This window comes from Setaria viridis, chromosome 5, assembly GCF_005286985.2.
Source record: "Setaria viridis chromosome 5, Setaria_viridis_v4.0, whole genome shotgun sequence".
Taxonomy (NCBI): Eukaryota; Viridiplantae; Streptophyta; class Magnoliopsida; order Poales; family Poaceae; genus Setaria; species Setaria viridis.
In genome coordinates, this window is record NC_048267.2 from 370384 (window position 1) to 383750 (window position 13367).

A 13367-nucleotide genomic window follows, 5' to 3' on the forward strand; every position below is an offset into this window, starting at 1 on the left:
CTAGTGCTTGTTTACTCGGTGGCAGCCTATTTCTCTCTCGCATGTTTCATACCATGGCATGACTGTTTAAGCAAATGGCTAGTCATTTATTTGGTTCTGCTTGAGCAGCTCGGCACAGGAACAATTCCTTTTACTTTGTGTCAACTGATCTTGGCAACGCTAGAGCTCGTGTAGGGCAGAGCATTTTATTTATTCTTGTGTGAGCTTCAGTTGGCTGGTAGCACTATTTCGTATGGTTTGTGACACTTGATCAGTTAATCAAGTTAGTGCTATCTTTGGCTGTTTAATTAGCTTTTGGTTTTTTGAGATCACCTGTAGCTTGGTTTTGAGTTCTGTAGCTTTACAACAATTGGTCTAGTGCTCGGCTGCTTGCTGCTACTAATCATTGCTTTTTTTTATTTAATCTTTGCATAGTAGCTTTGTTTAATCTCTTCTGCAAGCTTTTTGGTGTCTCATTTTACTTTTGCTTCCGCTACGCTTTAAGCGTCTCTAATTGTTCCTATCACGAGTTGACTTGAGTCATCTTGGTGATTAGACGCGAGGTGTGTTTGGAGTGACAATCGGGATATAGATCTTGTTCTCTGATCCCGGTCCTTCATCTCTTCTGTCTTCCTACAGTTTGCTGCAGATTAGGGTTCCAGACGGAAGCAGATGCGAGCGACGATGCGGTGCCTGAATGTGTCCACAAACATGAGCCTGGATGGTGTGGACACTTTTGAGCACTTGTATGTATCTGTTTTTTTTTTTTTACTGCTCAAAAGATGTACCCAAAATGTTGCCTCTGGTAATGTAACCAGCAGCGTGGCAGGGCATCAGGAGCACGACTGAGAGCAACTCATTGAAGCTAACCATTCACCCTCTTATTATATCTGCAAAAGTCCACCTGCATCCCTAATTTGACTCCATTCCTAGTTTTGGTTATTGTAAACTCACCTGTGATGTCTTCTGAATAATTCAGGAGGCTAATTCTGGAGATGAATAATGTCCGATCCAGTGTGGTGTCTGGCATGGACGTGTCTCTAATTGTTCCTATCACGAGTTGAAGGAAACAAATGCAGCAGCTGACGAGCATAAGCCGCTCGTCCCACCAGCCCAATCAGAGCTGCTGGTCTAAAAATCCAATGATAGTTTCTATTGTGCAATCGGTTTATTTGGGTCAAAGACCGTACCTGCATAGTGTCACGAGATCCAACTGTAAATTTCTTATGTAACAGTTTGTATGATACATAGACATGAATGAACTGGTAAGGTTCTCTTCATGCTGTCCCTTGTCAAACTTATTCCAGGAGCTTGGTTAGCATTATTTTTCTTTTGTTTTCTTCACGAAATAATGCAATTTTCCATCACAAGGACACAAGCTATGCGAGATTTGATTCCCATTCACAAGGCAAGTGCTGGAGATCATCTCAGAATCATGTGTTTTTGTTTTTGTCAGGATCAGAAGCACAGGGTAAGTACAATTCTTGAAAGGGTTTATTAAGCCTACTAAAGCGTTGCAAAGTTGCAATGATGCAGGCGTGCTGGCTGCTGCCTCATGGGTCATGGCTAATAGAGAGTGTCTCTTGTGGGATGGCCTTTTCTGCGTTTTTAATTCTGATTTTTTAGGGACCAGAACTGGGATGCAGCGGCGGCGTTGTTTGCCACGGCCAGAGTGGGGAGGAGGAGTGCAGCAGCGATGGATCTCGACGAGGGACTGGATCGTGGCGGCTGCGCTCGCCGCTTCCTCAACGTCTCCGCCGGCGAGTGCACCTGCTGGTCGAATCACGCACTCCGGCCGGTTCATCATATCAGCCAAACACAGAAACGATCCACCTTGCTTCATTTCTGGTCCCAGAAATTTACAGCGACGGCTACATGAGGGTTACAGTCACTTCACTACCACTAACTGGACACCAAAGTGTGTGTCACTGTTACCCACCTGTCGTACTAGCTCCTACAACTACTCTGCAGTGCATGTACTTGCTGAAGGTCTACCCAAAATGTGTTCCTTAACTACCAGCAGGCTCACCACTCGCCGTCAGTAGACATGCATGATGCAGTGTCCATTCTTCTGCAGACACTGTAGTTTCCTCACTACTCCATCCAGTGCATCTTCCTTTACACTGCTGAAAGATGTACCCAAAATGTTGCCTCTGGTAATGTAACCGGCAAGATCACCATGGCGCAGCAGCCAACTGCTGCAGCGTCAGACCGCTTCTCTTCACGCTTGACTCCATCTCCTCCATCTCCGCGTCCATTTTCTGCAGCACGCCCTTCACATTCGACAGCATAAGCTCCAGCGCTTTCACTTTCTCCCCAGCACGGGCCCTCTCCGATTTCAGTTCCCTGTACTTCTGGCACTCCGAGAGGTCTCTTGACTCAGCTGTGAGGCCAAGGAGACCGTTGATGCGTTTCAGCAGAAACCCCACGTTCATGCCCAGCAGCTCCAAGGACACCAGGGTCTTCTTCCAGATCAGCAGGTCCTCGCGGGAAGAAGCCTGCGCCTTGCAGGCTCGGATACCCTCCGCGATGCTGATCGTCTCCATGATCACACCCACGACAAGGGTGAGGTTTAGCTGCTTCAGCAGATTCTTGTGAAGGAAGGAATTCTGGGAACAGCACAGCTCATAGTATGTCCTGCGGAGATGATCATGAAACTTGCAGTCGATGACCAAGCTGTCCACCACGATGTTGAAGTTGCTGAAGCTCGTGATATCACCAAAGTCCATGTCCGAATCTGAAATCCTGAGGCCATCTATTGCTTCATTGAATACCACATTATCATCGTCACTCCGAGGGACTTTGTGGTCCACTGCACTAGCCTTCTCAGCCTCCTTGGAGTTGGCATCACTGGAACATTCTTCTTCTGGAGATTCAGGAGTTTCAATAGTTAGCTTAAATGCAGACACAGGGATTTTTGGCTCCGCCGCTGCTCATATGCATGTGTCAAAAGCTGGGATTCCTGATTGCAAATTAAACATCAACTTACTTGATAGCTTCCCTTTCTTGTGTGCTTCCAAATTCAGCAGACTGATCGCTCCATCAGTTGTTGTAAATTCATTTGCTCTTATTATAAATACCTGGATCGAAATCATAGCAAAAAAAAGTATTATAGTATTAATGACGCAAACATTAAAGACACAGTTCAAGAAATGGGTATCCTATGAACAGGTTACACTAAGCATTTTGACAAAACATTGGAGGAAAAATCTTGCCTTAAATTTCGTTGGTCTCACAAGCTGAAAAATCACAACATCGCCAACCTTAATACCATGCTTAATTGCAAAACCCCTCCACCCAGCACTGAGTCCCTGCTTGGCACCAAGATACAAAGTCTGATGGTCCTGTCCATTCTCATCTTCTAGCACAATTCCAGTGTCGTCCTTTGGGAGATGTTTGTTGCAAAAGTAAGTTGGTAGACCCTACGAGACAAACATCAAAATCAATTGCTGATAAAGCAGACAAAGGGAATGGTTTCAGGTGGCTTGTACAAAAAAAATGTAATATAGCTTCACATTGTTTGTTTGAGCACAAGGACTCATTAAATGAAGTCGAAAAGGTCAAATGATCAGAAAATGACCATTGTTTGCACATAATTTGTTTAAGAGACTTATATCTGTGTTCTCCTGAAATAGTGAAATCTAAATTTCAAAAAAATATCAGTGATATCCCTATACCTACTATTCCAGACTTCCAGTAGCCTAACAGGCACCTCAACAAGATAAAAGATCTGTAGTTTCTATTTTCGAAGACATTTGTGTAGTATTTGATATTCTAACAGGATAGGTAACTGAATGTTTCTTCGTGTTCCTTCGCACTCCCTAGTCGTGCTTCCTAGTCGTGCTTCCGCGGTTGTTTGTAAAGAAGCAATTACCAAATCTTCAGGATTGGTCAAACAATCAAATAGCTAGTAGCTGATGGCAACTTACCAGCCAAAAACCACGGACAACATGAGATTGTAGCATACGCTTGACAAAGCTAGGATGTTCTGCTGGCAACTTCGCCTGTACCTCCTCAGCTCTATCCATCGCAGATCCATAGCTGTAGTGAACATTGGAATTTGATTAGAGATGCAATTGCGTACATATACAACCTTGACAAATTGCAGTTGCAACGAAGAAAGGACAAGTTGAAGTACCTTGCACTTATCTTTTGGCCAGGAAGCCCTCTTTTCTCACTCTCCACTCCCTTTGATGCCAAAATCTTCCATAACAGAGAGATTGGAAATTTGAAAATTAGAAAAGTGGAACCATTAAGTTCTACAGTTGCAGTCCATGAAAGATATGAGATGAAAGGAAGCAACCAAGGATCTATTTCAACAGCATGTTCTAAATGTGGTGCTCTACATTGTAGGTCACGTTATATTGTTGGCATTGATGTTGTGAATGGAGTAACTACACATGTAGTGAATATCCCTAGAAGTTGAAAAAAAAGGATCTTGGTATTACATCCTGATGTATACACGAAAAACAATGCAGCAGTGCCCTTACTTTTAAAGGAATAACCTCGTCTTTGTTGCCAGTATCACCACAAACAATTTCTATAGGCTGGTAAGCAGCAACGATAGCAAGCTCATCATCCTGCAATCATTAAACAATTTGCGTGTGATGGAAATACTTAGCTAATCAAAGAAACATATAGTTCGATAACAGGAAAGTGCATAGACGCTGGTTATTGATGGTACCATATACTAGTGGATATTGACAGGAAAATATAGCAAATGGTGCCCATCTGGACTACATTTTAGTGCAGCAGATACAGTTCCAAACGGCAAGTGGTATCAAAATTAGAAAACAAAAGAGACTCGAAGGACAACAAATTCTACGAAAGCCATCAAAGAGTATCAGAAATGCTTAGTTCAGAACTGTGAACAATGGAGCAACCAACATACAGAGATTACTCTGCAAATCTGCATCTCTGAAAACCGCAGCAGCTTCTAGTTTGTACAGTTTTGAAGTATCAACGGGTGCTGAACCTATTAAACTACGGATGCTGATTCGGCAAACATAGTTCTCTCCTGACACTGACTGGTAAGTAAAGTTTTTTTTTTCATTTCAGTACGATGAAAGAGACAGTGCCAGTTTGAAGCCAATGTTAAATCATTGCAGGCAGGTCCTCACCATGGGCACAAGGTCATCATCCTTGTCAGTCTCACCGCTGCTGCTGCTGCTGCTGCTGGCACTGTCAAGCAAGGCGAGCCTCTGCTTGACCAACGCCATCTTCTGCTCCATCTTGCTCTTGGCTGACTCGGAGCCAGGTGGCTTCCCCCTCTTCCTCTGCAGAGCAGCCAATCAAAGCCAATGTTAAATCGCATCTGGCAGTGAGTAGTAACAAATGGACCAAATAGGAAAAACAAAATGTTGGGCGACGAAACGAAATCCTGGCGGATGCAGGGAACAAAGAATACAGGAAGCGGGGACAAATAAGCTCACGAAAGTGAACAAAAAACCAAAGATTCCATTCCTTCACACAAAAAAAAAGAGCGGTGCGGAATGTTCCATTAGAATAGTACTACGATTAAAGGATGGAATAAAGAAGCAGGCCTCGATGGATGGCTAAAGAAATGTAGACAGTATGGAACAAGGAAGTCAATGGCAGCGGAGGATGGTGAGGAAGAAGAAAGGAGCTTGCTTTGAGGGGCGGATCGATCGCCATGGCCTCCGCGACGCACTCCTGGAACCCTGGAGGTCGGACGCCTCGAGGGGTTTTCCCGGTCCCTGCGATCAATCAATGGGGGATTCGAATTCAAAATGTGAATGGGGGACGGACGGAAGGCAGAGAGACAATGGGGAGGAGAGGAGATTTTATTTCCATATAAACAATTCAACGGTGGTAGAAAGTAAAACAGCCGACCGTTGAGCTACGTGGCGGCTTGGCTTGGCTCGTCGTCGGCGGCGGCTGCTGCTACGTGGCGGCTTAGCTTGGCAAGTCGGCTTGTCAAATCGAACGGGCTAAAGGCCTGTTTGCATGCAGGATTATAAAGTTTACCGCTCAAAGTTTACCACTCATCGCATTGAATATTTGAATCTAATTAGAGTATTAAAATATAGACTAATTATAAAACTAATTGCACAGATGGAGTTTAATTCGCGAGATGAATCTATTAAGCCTAATTAGTCCATGATTTGATAATATGGTGCTACAGTAACCATTTCCTAATGATAGATTAATTAGGCTTAATAGATTCGTCTTGCGAATTAGACTCCATCTGTGCAATTAGTTTTGTAAGTAGCTCATATTTAATTTTCCTAATTAGCATCTGAACATCCGATGCGATACTGCTAAAGTTTAGCACGTAGTATCAAACACCTCCTAAAATATTTTTTTTTCATCCAGTTCATACGGGGAATCCGTTTACTTTTTTCTTAAACAACTCGATTTGAGCTTTTTTTTTTAAAGGAGGATCAGCCTGAATGAACCGACATGTTGAAACCAAAGTACAAGCAAGGTAAATACAAATCCTTGAGACGGGGACAGGAGGTACACAGGCAGAAAAGCAGGCAGAGAGAACAACAGACCGTCAGACTCAGGCAATAATTAGAAGAACAAACAGCCAATCAACCAGAAGACACGATGACAATTTATCAGTCATTTTTTTTCTTAAACACAAAGTTTCCAATTGTGACTTTGCCATGATCGAATTTCACATGTTGGCTAGCGTGACTTGTCCATGCCCTGCCCCTGCCCAACCCCAACCAACAGCGCTGTATTCATCCAGGACAGAGGACACCCAACCCAACCAACCGTTTGGCCAAGCTCCGAGAGTACTACCACAAGCTCGTACGGCTGTGCGGCGCGCGGGGGAGATGACTGTTTGTCGTTGAAAGTGTCAAAATGTGAAGCTGCTAGCATAGTACACATCTTCTTTTCTTGGAAGTGTATCTGCACAACAAGGAACAATGGGGCGGTTTTAGGGCGTGTGAGCCACCAAAAGCCTGTAGCGCTTAAGGGCGTGGCGCCGCAAGGCCAGGAGCCAAGCACGCCCTTAATGCTTTCGGAATCTGCGTTCCTTTGTGCACTTATGGCATTATATAGACGCTCGATCTGCCATTGCTCTCTCTACGTGGGAAACACGCAACTTCGTCGTGGTCACGGTTCCGGTTTAGTAAGTGCCAAGAATTTCACCATGACTTTATTTGTGCGAGTTTCCTGAAAAAAATGTAGTATATTTCACGACTCTGGAAACTTTGTATACCTGTACCTGTAAATACAGGGATGATGCAACACAACAGAAGATCTGGTGAAGGATGCGACACGACGATATGGCAGAGGAGACGGCGCCCTTGACATGAGCAGCGATTTCAGGAAGCCAAGGCTTCACGCTTTGCCGTCCTGGCACGCAAGGTGTCCAGTCCCAGTCGCACAAGCATCTTCAAGCTCCCCCACCCACAAGAGCATTCCCCCCCTTGCCTACTCTGCCTGCTCCTACTAAAACCCTCCCCCTCTTCTTCCTCCGCAGCGCGAGGGATCTCGCAAAGGTGCGGCGATCGTGGTTCCTCTCCCCCGTCTCTTCTGCTCGCTTCTTCTTGAATCTTGATCGATTCTTTCTTGGGCTTCCTTATTTTCTCCGCCGCCAGGGTTGTGGTTTCCTGAATCCTGATGGTGGGTGTCATGGAAGGAAGATTGTTTCTTTGACCACGGATGGACGCCTTTCTTTTTCTCGGTGGGGTTCTTGATCGTGATGCGCTGCCGCTCCTGCTCCTGGACGCTGACGCTTCAAATTTATCCCCCTCCGGGTGTCTCGCTGCTCTACTCATCCGGGATTATTTATTTCTTTTTTTTTTGTCTGTTCTTGCTCTGGTGTTTGCGGTGTCTCGCTTCCATTGGACCGAGAGAGACCGATCTTGCGTCACGCGCGCACTGATTGGGGTCGGAGTGCCGGTCGCTGACACCTGGGCCTCACCACCAACCAGTTCTTGGAAAACAGCATGCTACTTGGAAAGGGAAAGGGAGATACTTGCCGCGTTGGGATTCTCCAACCAAGATGATCGATTCTCCACTGCTCCTTTCCTTTTCTTTTCTTTTTGGTTCGGTTGTTCACTTGTTCTTAGCGACGAAATTAAATGATTTCTTCTTTGTAAAAAAGGTGCTTCTGTTTATGCATATCTGTTGTTCATGCGCCTGTGATCTTGACCTTTTTTGTGGTTTCCGCAGACAAAAAACACGATCTTTCCTGTTGGCACTTACAAGCAATGGCGTCTCATGTCTTGCAGGTGCTTTTTGTGTGAGGTGATTCAAAGAAGGGAAGGATGGCTCTCAAGATCAAGAAGCTGCTGCAGCTGTTTTGTGTCAGTAAGAAGGATTCCAAAAAGAAAGGTGATGTACCTTTCGCTGATGTTCAGAAGAACGATCTGTTTTGTTGAATTGCCTATTTTCTTTCTGCCCTGCTATCAGTCCTGGATTGATCTCAGTATCTCACACGGCAATCTAATTGTTTTTTGGGTTTGAAATTGTTAGATAATTTTGATTATTTTATTATGTTGCTCTACACGGTTATAGTTGGAGAACTCAAGCGTGCTGTGTTTTAGGAGTTGCACTTTTTGTACTTATCTTGCTTCTGTGAGAACTACTGAACTGGATATATCAAATTTTAGGAACCTAGCAAGTAGATATGTACATAGACAAGCTTAAAAAAAAGGCATTTTTATTGACTAAAAGAACTGCAAAATGATATTGGCCTGCTGTGTATCTTATTGGATGCTCAGATGCGCACATCAAGCAATAGTTCTGGAGATTCTAATATACATTCACCGGGAGAATAAATTTGAGTATCTTGCTATGATCAGTGGTTCAGACTACTGACAGTGTTTGAGTGTAATGTTCCGTATCTGTGTGTGATGATATGTGAGTCCTGTTGTTTATGATCTTTTTGTTCATAAGCTGAATGCTTTTTCTAATGAATGAATGGTCTGTTTATGCAGGCAAATCCATTGATCCACTTTGGACAGGTAATGTTGAATTTTACACAAGTTCTTGACTGCCCTGATACTATGTTTTTACCTCAAAGTAAGAGGCGGTTTGATCTGATTGTATTATATGTTCTATTAGCAGTGCTCAGTCCAGAGGCGGACAAGGTCCTAAAACTGATAAGGAACATCTTACTTAGTCACTGAGAAAAAATATATAAAAATGATGGAAACCCTTTGAACTTTCTCAGTCTTGATGCACTGATATTAGTAAACTAGTAAGGTGCTCTCTGCTCTGTCTTGAAGAGGGCAGATTTTCAGTCATATGTTTCATAAGTATACTCCCTCTTAGATTGTGGGATTCAACTTACTCGGGGGACTGATACAATCTTTAAATATTTTTTTCTCTTATATTTAATAGCTAGTCCATTAATCTTTAAAGCAGCACTGCATGTTCAACATTATCAAAGGTTAAAGTAGTCAAGTAGCTACCTTTCATTGGTTGAGTGACAGTTGGAATTTGCAATTCCACATGAGCAGTGCTCAAGTAGGCCCAGTTGAGATGATCGCCTAGACTGTATTTTGGTCCATATCTCTGTCCTATTCTCAAATTACATTGTAATGGCATTACTCGATAATCATTTATGTACATCCTGGATTTCAGCCTCCACTCCACACTCCTCTTTGAGTGTCACTGCAAATAAGAGTCATTTGGATCCCTGTTCAAGTGGAACTGGCACTGTGCTAAGCATGCAAAAACCCAAACCTGAATGCGCAAGTATGATATCATCATATGCAAGGACAGAACATGGAATTGGGAGTGATGATTACATGTTATTTAACCAATTTGATGTTGTTCAAGATTTCTCCGATCACCACTATGCAAAAACATCGCCAGGAAAGGTATGATGTGTGCCTGCGTCATTTTGTGAACCTTTCAGCTATTAAATCTGATTCTGATTTTCATTCATGACCAGGCCACCAAAGATTGGGTGAAGGCAATCCAGAGTGAATGGAATCTTCTACAGAAAAATCTACCTGGTCAGTTCATATGTTTATTTGATAAATTTGTACACTTATCAAACTATCAGTACTTCAACACTGAGTGTTGAGTACAGTTTGGCATTTCATACATTGATTGTGACCGAAAACTTTTTCAGGTTAGTTTTTATCAATGTTTTGTTTCTTGTTTCTGCTGAACTACCACAATCTGTAGCTTCCAAGAACTAAAGGATAACTATGGTTTCTATATAATCATCGCTTACATCATTTTGTTCACAATTTTTTTTCCATGATAATCTTGTCACACTAGCATATTGCAGGTGTTCCAAAGTGATTATTTTTATATTAGGAAACACATTAGAAAATGTAAACAATTTGCATGTACAAAATTGTGTGCCCCAGGGCAAATGCTATGCCACTTCTCATGCACATCATGTCTCTTTGATTGGCATTTAAACCTGATAGTCGTAGTCCTCATTCTTAATTGGTATTTACAACTGAAACCAGCTATTTTTTTTACTGCTGTTGACTTGGATCAATTTGGTTTCAATTATGCAGAATCTGTATATGTTAGAGTTTATGAGGACAGGATTGATCTGCTCAGGGCTGCTATAGTTGGGCCAGCTGGAACTCCATATCATGATGGATTGTTCTTCTTCGATGTCCGTTTTCCTGCTGAATACCCAAAATGCCCACCAGTATGTGACCACTTGACACCATCTTTCCCTTCAATATTTCTATTGGCACAGCCATCCACTATATTTTTGTAAAATATACTTGATTTGTGCAGAAAGTTCATTACCATTCAGGTGGACTTCGGTTGAATCCAAACCTGTATGAGAGCGGGAAGGTTTGCCTGAGCCTTCTGAATACCTGGTGGGGTAACGGGTGCGAGAAGTGGGGCAAGTCAAATTCCACCATGCTGCAGGTGCTGGTCTCCATTCAGGGCCTTGTGCTCAATGATAAGCCATACTTCAATGAGCCAGGAAACAAAAATTCGGCTAAAACAACAGCTGGTGAAAAGAATTCCATGGCTTACAATCAGACAGCCTTTGTGCTATCCTGCAAGACAATGTTGTATTCACTCCGGAAGCCTCCAAAGGTGCTGAATCGTTCATCTCTTGATAGACTGATATTTCAGCTACTCATAGATATATCATATAAGCCCTGCATTCCAAATAAGCTCTGCGTTCCAGTGTTCTTACACTCTTCTCTTTCCCTGCAGCATTTTGAGACCCTGGTTGCACGCCACTTCCACGAGCGTGAGCGTGCCATCCTAGACGCGTGCAGTGCTTACATGTCTGGGGCAGTCGTTGGATCATCTGCTGGGAGTGGTGCCAGATATGCCTGTGACAAGTGCTTTGCAGATTTCAAGAAGTCGCTGACTCTGTACACTGAGCATTTGAGGACCGAGTTTGCTGCAAACAGAAGTTGCTTGCTGGAACTGGAAAGACAGTCATCGGTTGTAGATGAGATTGTGCCTGCTAGCTAGAATTCTTTTGTCAGAAGAACACCTGACCATTGCATTACAAGTCCTAACGGAAAGGTGAAATGGTGTAATAGGTCACAATTCACGCGCTTTTATATACACTGCTAGAGTGCTAGGTTCTAGAAGGTGCACCGTTTGGAAAAGGCTTTTGTATCTGGTACAAGAATTGTTCTTGTCAGGTAACCTGTTTCTGGTGATGGGTCGTTCTATGAAAAAAATATATATACTCATTCCGTGCCAATCTACTTCATGGTTTCATTCATGTGATGACTTTGAACAGCCTGCTAGACGGTTATTGTTCACATGCATGCCTGTATAATAGTTTCTGTGCAGTAGTACTTGCAAACACGTGGCGCTCTTATGGCCAACATAAATTAAGTGCAGTTACGGTAAAAAACAGTTTTGGATCCTGAAACATAGGAACGGAAAAACAGATGGGCTTATCAAGATTGTTATACTTATACATGTGCAGTGGCAGAGGCATGCTTGCCAAATGCCGTTCGTTCGGTCGTGAGTGTAGAATTAGGCTCCATTTTTTAACTTTACCACGCTGCGAAGAAGGCAAAAAAACATTTTATTCACCAAAACTGTAGTGTAGTAGGCATGTATATTTGTCAATTCAACATTATTCAGCTACTTTTTATCTCACTTTGTTTATTCACATTATTTAGGGCTCGTTTGGCAGGGCTGTAGCTGTGGCTGAAACGGTTTTCGCCGTGGCTTCTCCGGCTTTTTTAAAGCTCTATCTAGCTTGTCCGATTGGAAAAACGTTTAGCAAACAGCTTCTCCTGTGTTGTTTAAAACGTGCAACAATATGAAATGTCCATACTACCCTTAGCTTTTTTCTTTATTTTTCCTCTTTTCTTCCTATATTTCTTTTCCTTCTTTTTTTTCTTTCCTTCCTCTTTTATTTTTCTTCCCACCATTCTTTATCCATTCGCTCCGTCTCCACACCAGCGCTGCTGCCGTCCGCTCCTCTACTCCACGCCATCGCTGCTGCCGTCCGCTCCAGGCTTGCTCCCTCGCGCCGCCGGTGCCATCCAGACCGACCGCGCCCTCCGGCCCCACCACGCCGGCGCCCATGCCGATCCCGCCGTTGCCGGTGCCCTCCGGTCTCGTTTCCTCCCCACGCTGCCAACGCCCTTTTCCTCCCCACACCGCCAACATCCCCACGCGCACTCCTGCTCCCCCGTTGCCGCCGCGGCCCTCCGATCGCCGTCGCCCCAACCTCCTCTGTCTCTGCCTCCACTGCCCACCTCAGCCGCGCCGTCGTTGCCTCTGCCTCCGCCGGCCACTGCCGGCTACCTTTGCCCTCACCTCCTGCTGATGGCCCCCTCGCTCAGTCTGCGGGGCCCACCGAGGACAAGAGTGGCAAAAGATCAGGAGGAGCCGCGGATGGCTCTAGTCAGCGGGTTTCTACGGGTTTTAAGGAGCTTCAGCAGTGAAGCTATGTTCAGGTGAGGTGTTTGGCACGACTTCTTCAGAAGACGATGGAGAAACCCCTGAAGAAGCCGTGCCAAAGGGGACCTAGTAGACGTATGGATGGTTATTTCATTTCACATCGTTCTTTTTTCCTGGAAGTCTGTGTCTCTTTTGTGCGCATAGTGTGTTAGTAAAATTGGGTATTACCAGTAGTATTATATGCAGGGTATTTCAAGTATACTGGGATTCTAAGAATCATGTATGGCATTGAACAGTTCTTTACACATATTTACTGTAGCATCACATGATCAAATCATGAACTAATTAGACTTAATAAATTTATCTTCCGAATTAATCTTTATTTATGCAATTAGTTTTATAATTATTCTATATTTAATAATTTTAATTATATCAAACATTCAACGGCAGGAAGTTTATCCCACGAACCAAACAGGCCCAGACAAACCATCCATCCGCCGCGACTGCAGGCAGGAGGAGTCAGACAGCGTCCGGGCCCACCACCTAGCTGATTTCCAACGTTCACATAGCCCCTGCAGGCAGGGCAGTTC

General features: G+C 43.9%; 2 protein-coding genes across 5 annotated transcripts; one reads left to right on the forward strand and one right to left on the reverse strand.

The window, feature by feature from the left end:
- Nucleotides 1-1796: 1796 nt before the first annotated feature.
- On the reverse strand, nt 1797-5767 carry LOC117855224 (B3 domain-containing protein Os01g0234100). Its single transcript, XM_034737531.2, has 8 exons — nt 5611-5767; nt 5100-5255; nt 4470-4559; nt 4118-4182; nt 3909-4020; nt 3195-3401; nt 2969-3059; nt 1797-2845 (listed from the first exon to the last, which is right to left on the reverse strand). The coding sequence occupies exons 1-8, from the start codon at nt 5632-5634 to the stop codon at nt 2154-2156; spliced, it is 1437 nt and encodes a 478-aa protein (XP_034593422.1). The 5' UTR covers nt 5635-5767; the 3' UTR covers nt 1797-2153.
- A 1336-nt stretch (nt 5768-7103) lies between these two features.
- LOC117857905 (putative ubiquitin-conjugating enzyme E2 38) lies at nt 7104-11617 on the forward strand. 4 transcript variants are annotated; one of them, XM_034740812.2, is made up of 9 exons: nt 7104-7457; nt 7557-7642; nt 8193-8295; nt 8901-8927; nt 9550-9788; nt 9863-9926; nt 10446-10585; nt 10678-10989; nt 11113-11617. In XM_034740812.2, exons 3-9 carry the CDS (start codon nt 8229-8231, stop codon nt 11377-11379), a joined length of 1116 nt encoding a protein of 371 aa, XP_034596703.1. In that variant the 5' UTR covers nt 7104-7457; nt 7557-7642; nt 8193-8228; the 3' UTR covers nt 11380-11617. The 4 variants fall into 4 exon arrangements, with proteins under 4 accessions (XP_034596703.1, XP_034596702.1, XP_034596701.1 ...); XM_034740811.2 differs by lacking the exon at nt 7557-7642 and having other exon boundaries at nt 7105-7457; XM_034740810.2 differs by lacking the exons at nt 7104-7457; nt 7557-7642 and adding an exon at nt 7673-8065.
- The last annotated feature ends 1750 nt before the right edge of the window (nt 11618-13367 follow it).

What these genes read in the sequence shown, in the direction of transcription:
- LOC117855224 (XM_034737531.2), bottom strand. Translation starts at nt 5,634, where the DNA reads ATGGCGATCGATCCGCCCCTCAAA. An exon ending in ATGATGACCTTGTGCCCATG is followed by an intron (nt 4,560 to 5,099) that starts GTGAGGACCTGC and finishes TAATGATTGCAG; the next exon opens with GATGATGAGCTTGCTATCGT. An exon ending in TTGTCCGTGGTTTTTGGCTG is followed by an intron (nt 3,402 to 3,908) that starts GTAAGTTGCCAT and finishes TTTGTCTCGTAG; the next exon opens with GGTCTACCAACTTACTTTTG.
- LOC117857905 (XM_034740812.2), top strand. Translation starts at nt 8,229, where the DNA reads ATGGCTCTCAAGATCAAGAAGCTGCTGCAGCTGTTTTGTGTCAGTAAG. An exon ending in TCTACAGAAAAATCTACCTG is followed by an intron (nt 9,927 to 10,445) that starts GTCAGTTCATAT and finishes TCAATTATGCAG; the next exon opens with AATCTGTATATGTTAGAGTT. An exon ending in AATACCCAAAATGCCCACCA is followed by an intron (nt 10,586 to 10,677) that starts GTATGTGACCAC and finishes TGATTTGTGCAG; the next exon opens with AAAGTTCATTACCATTCAGG.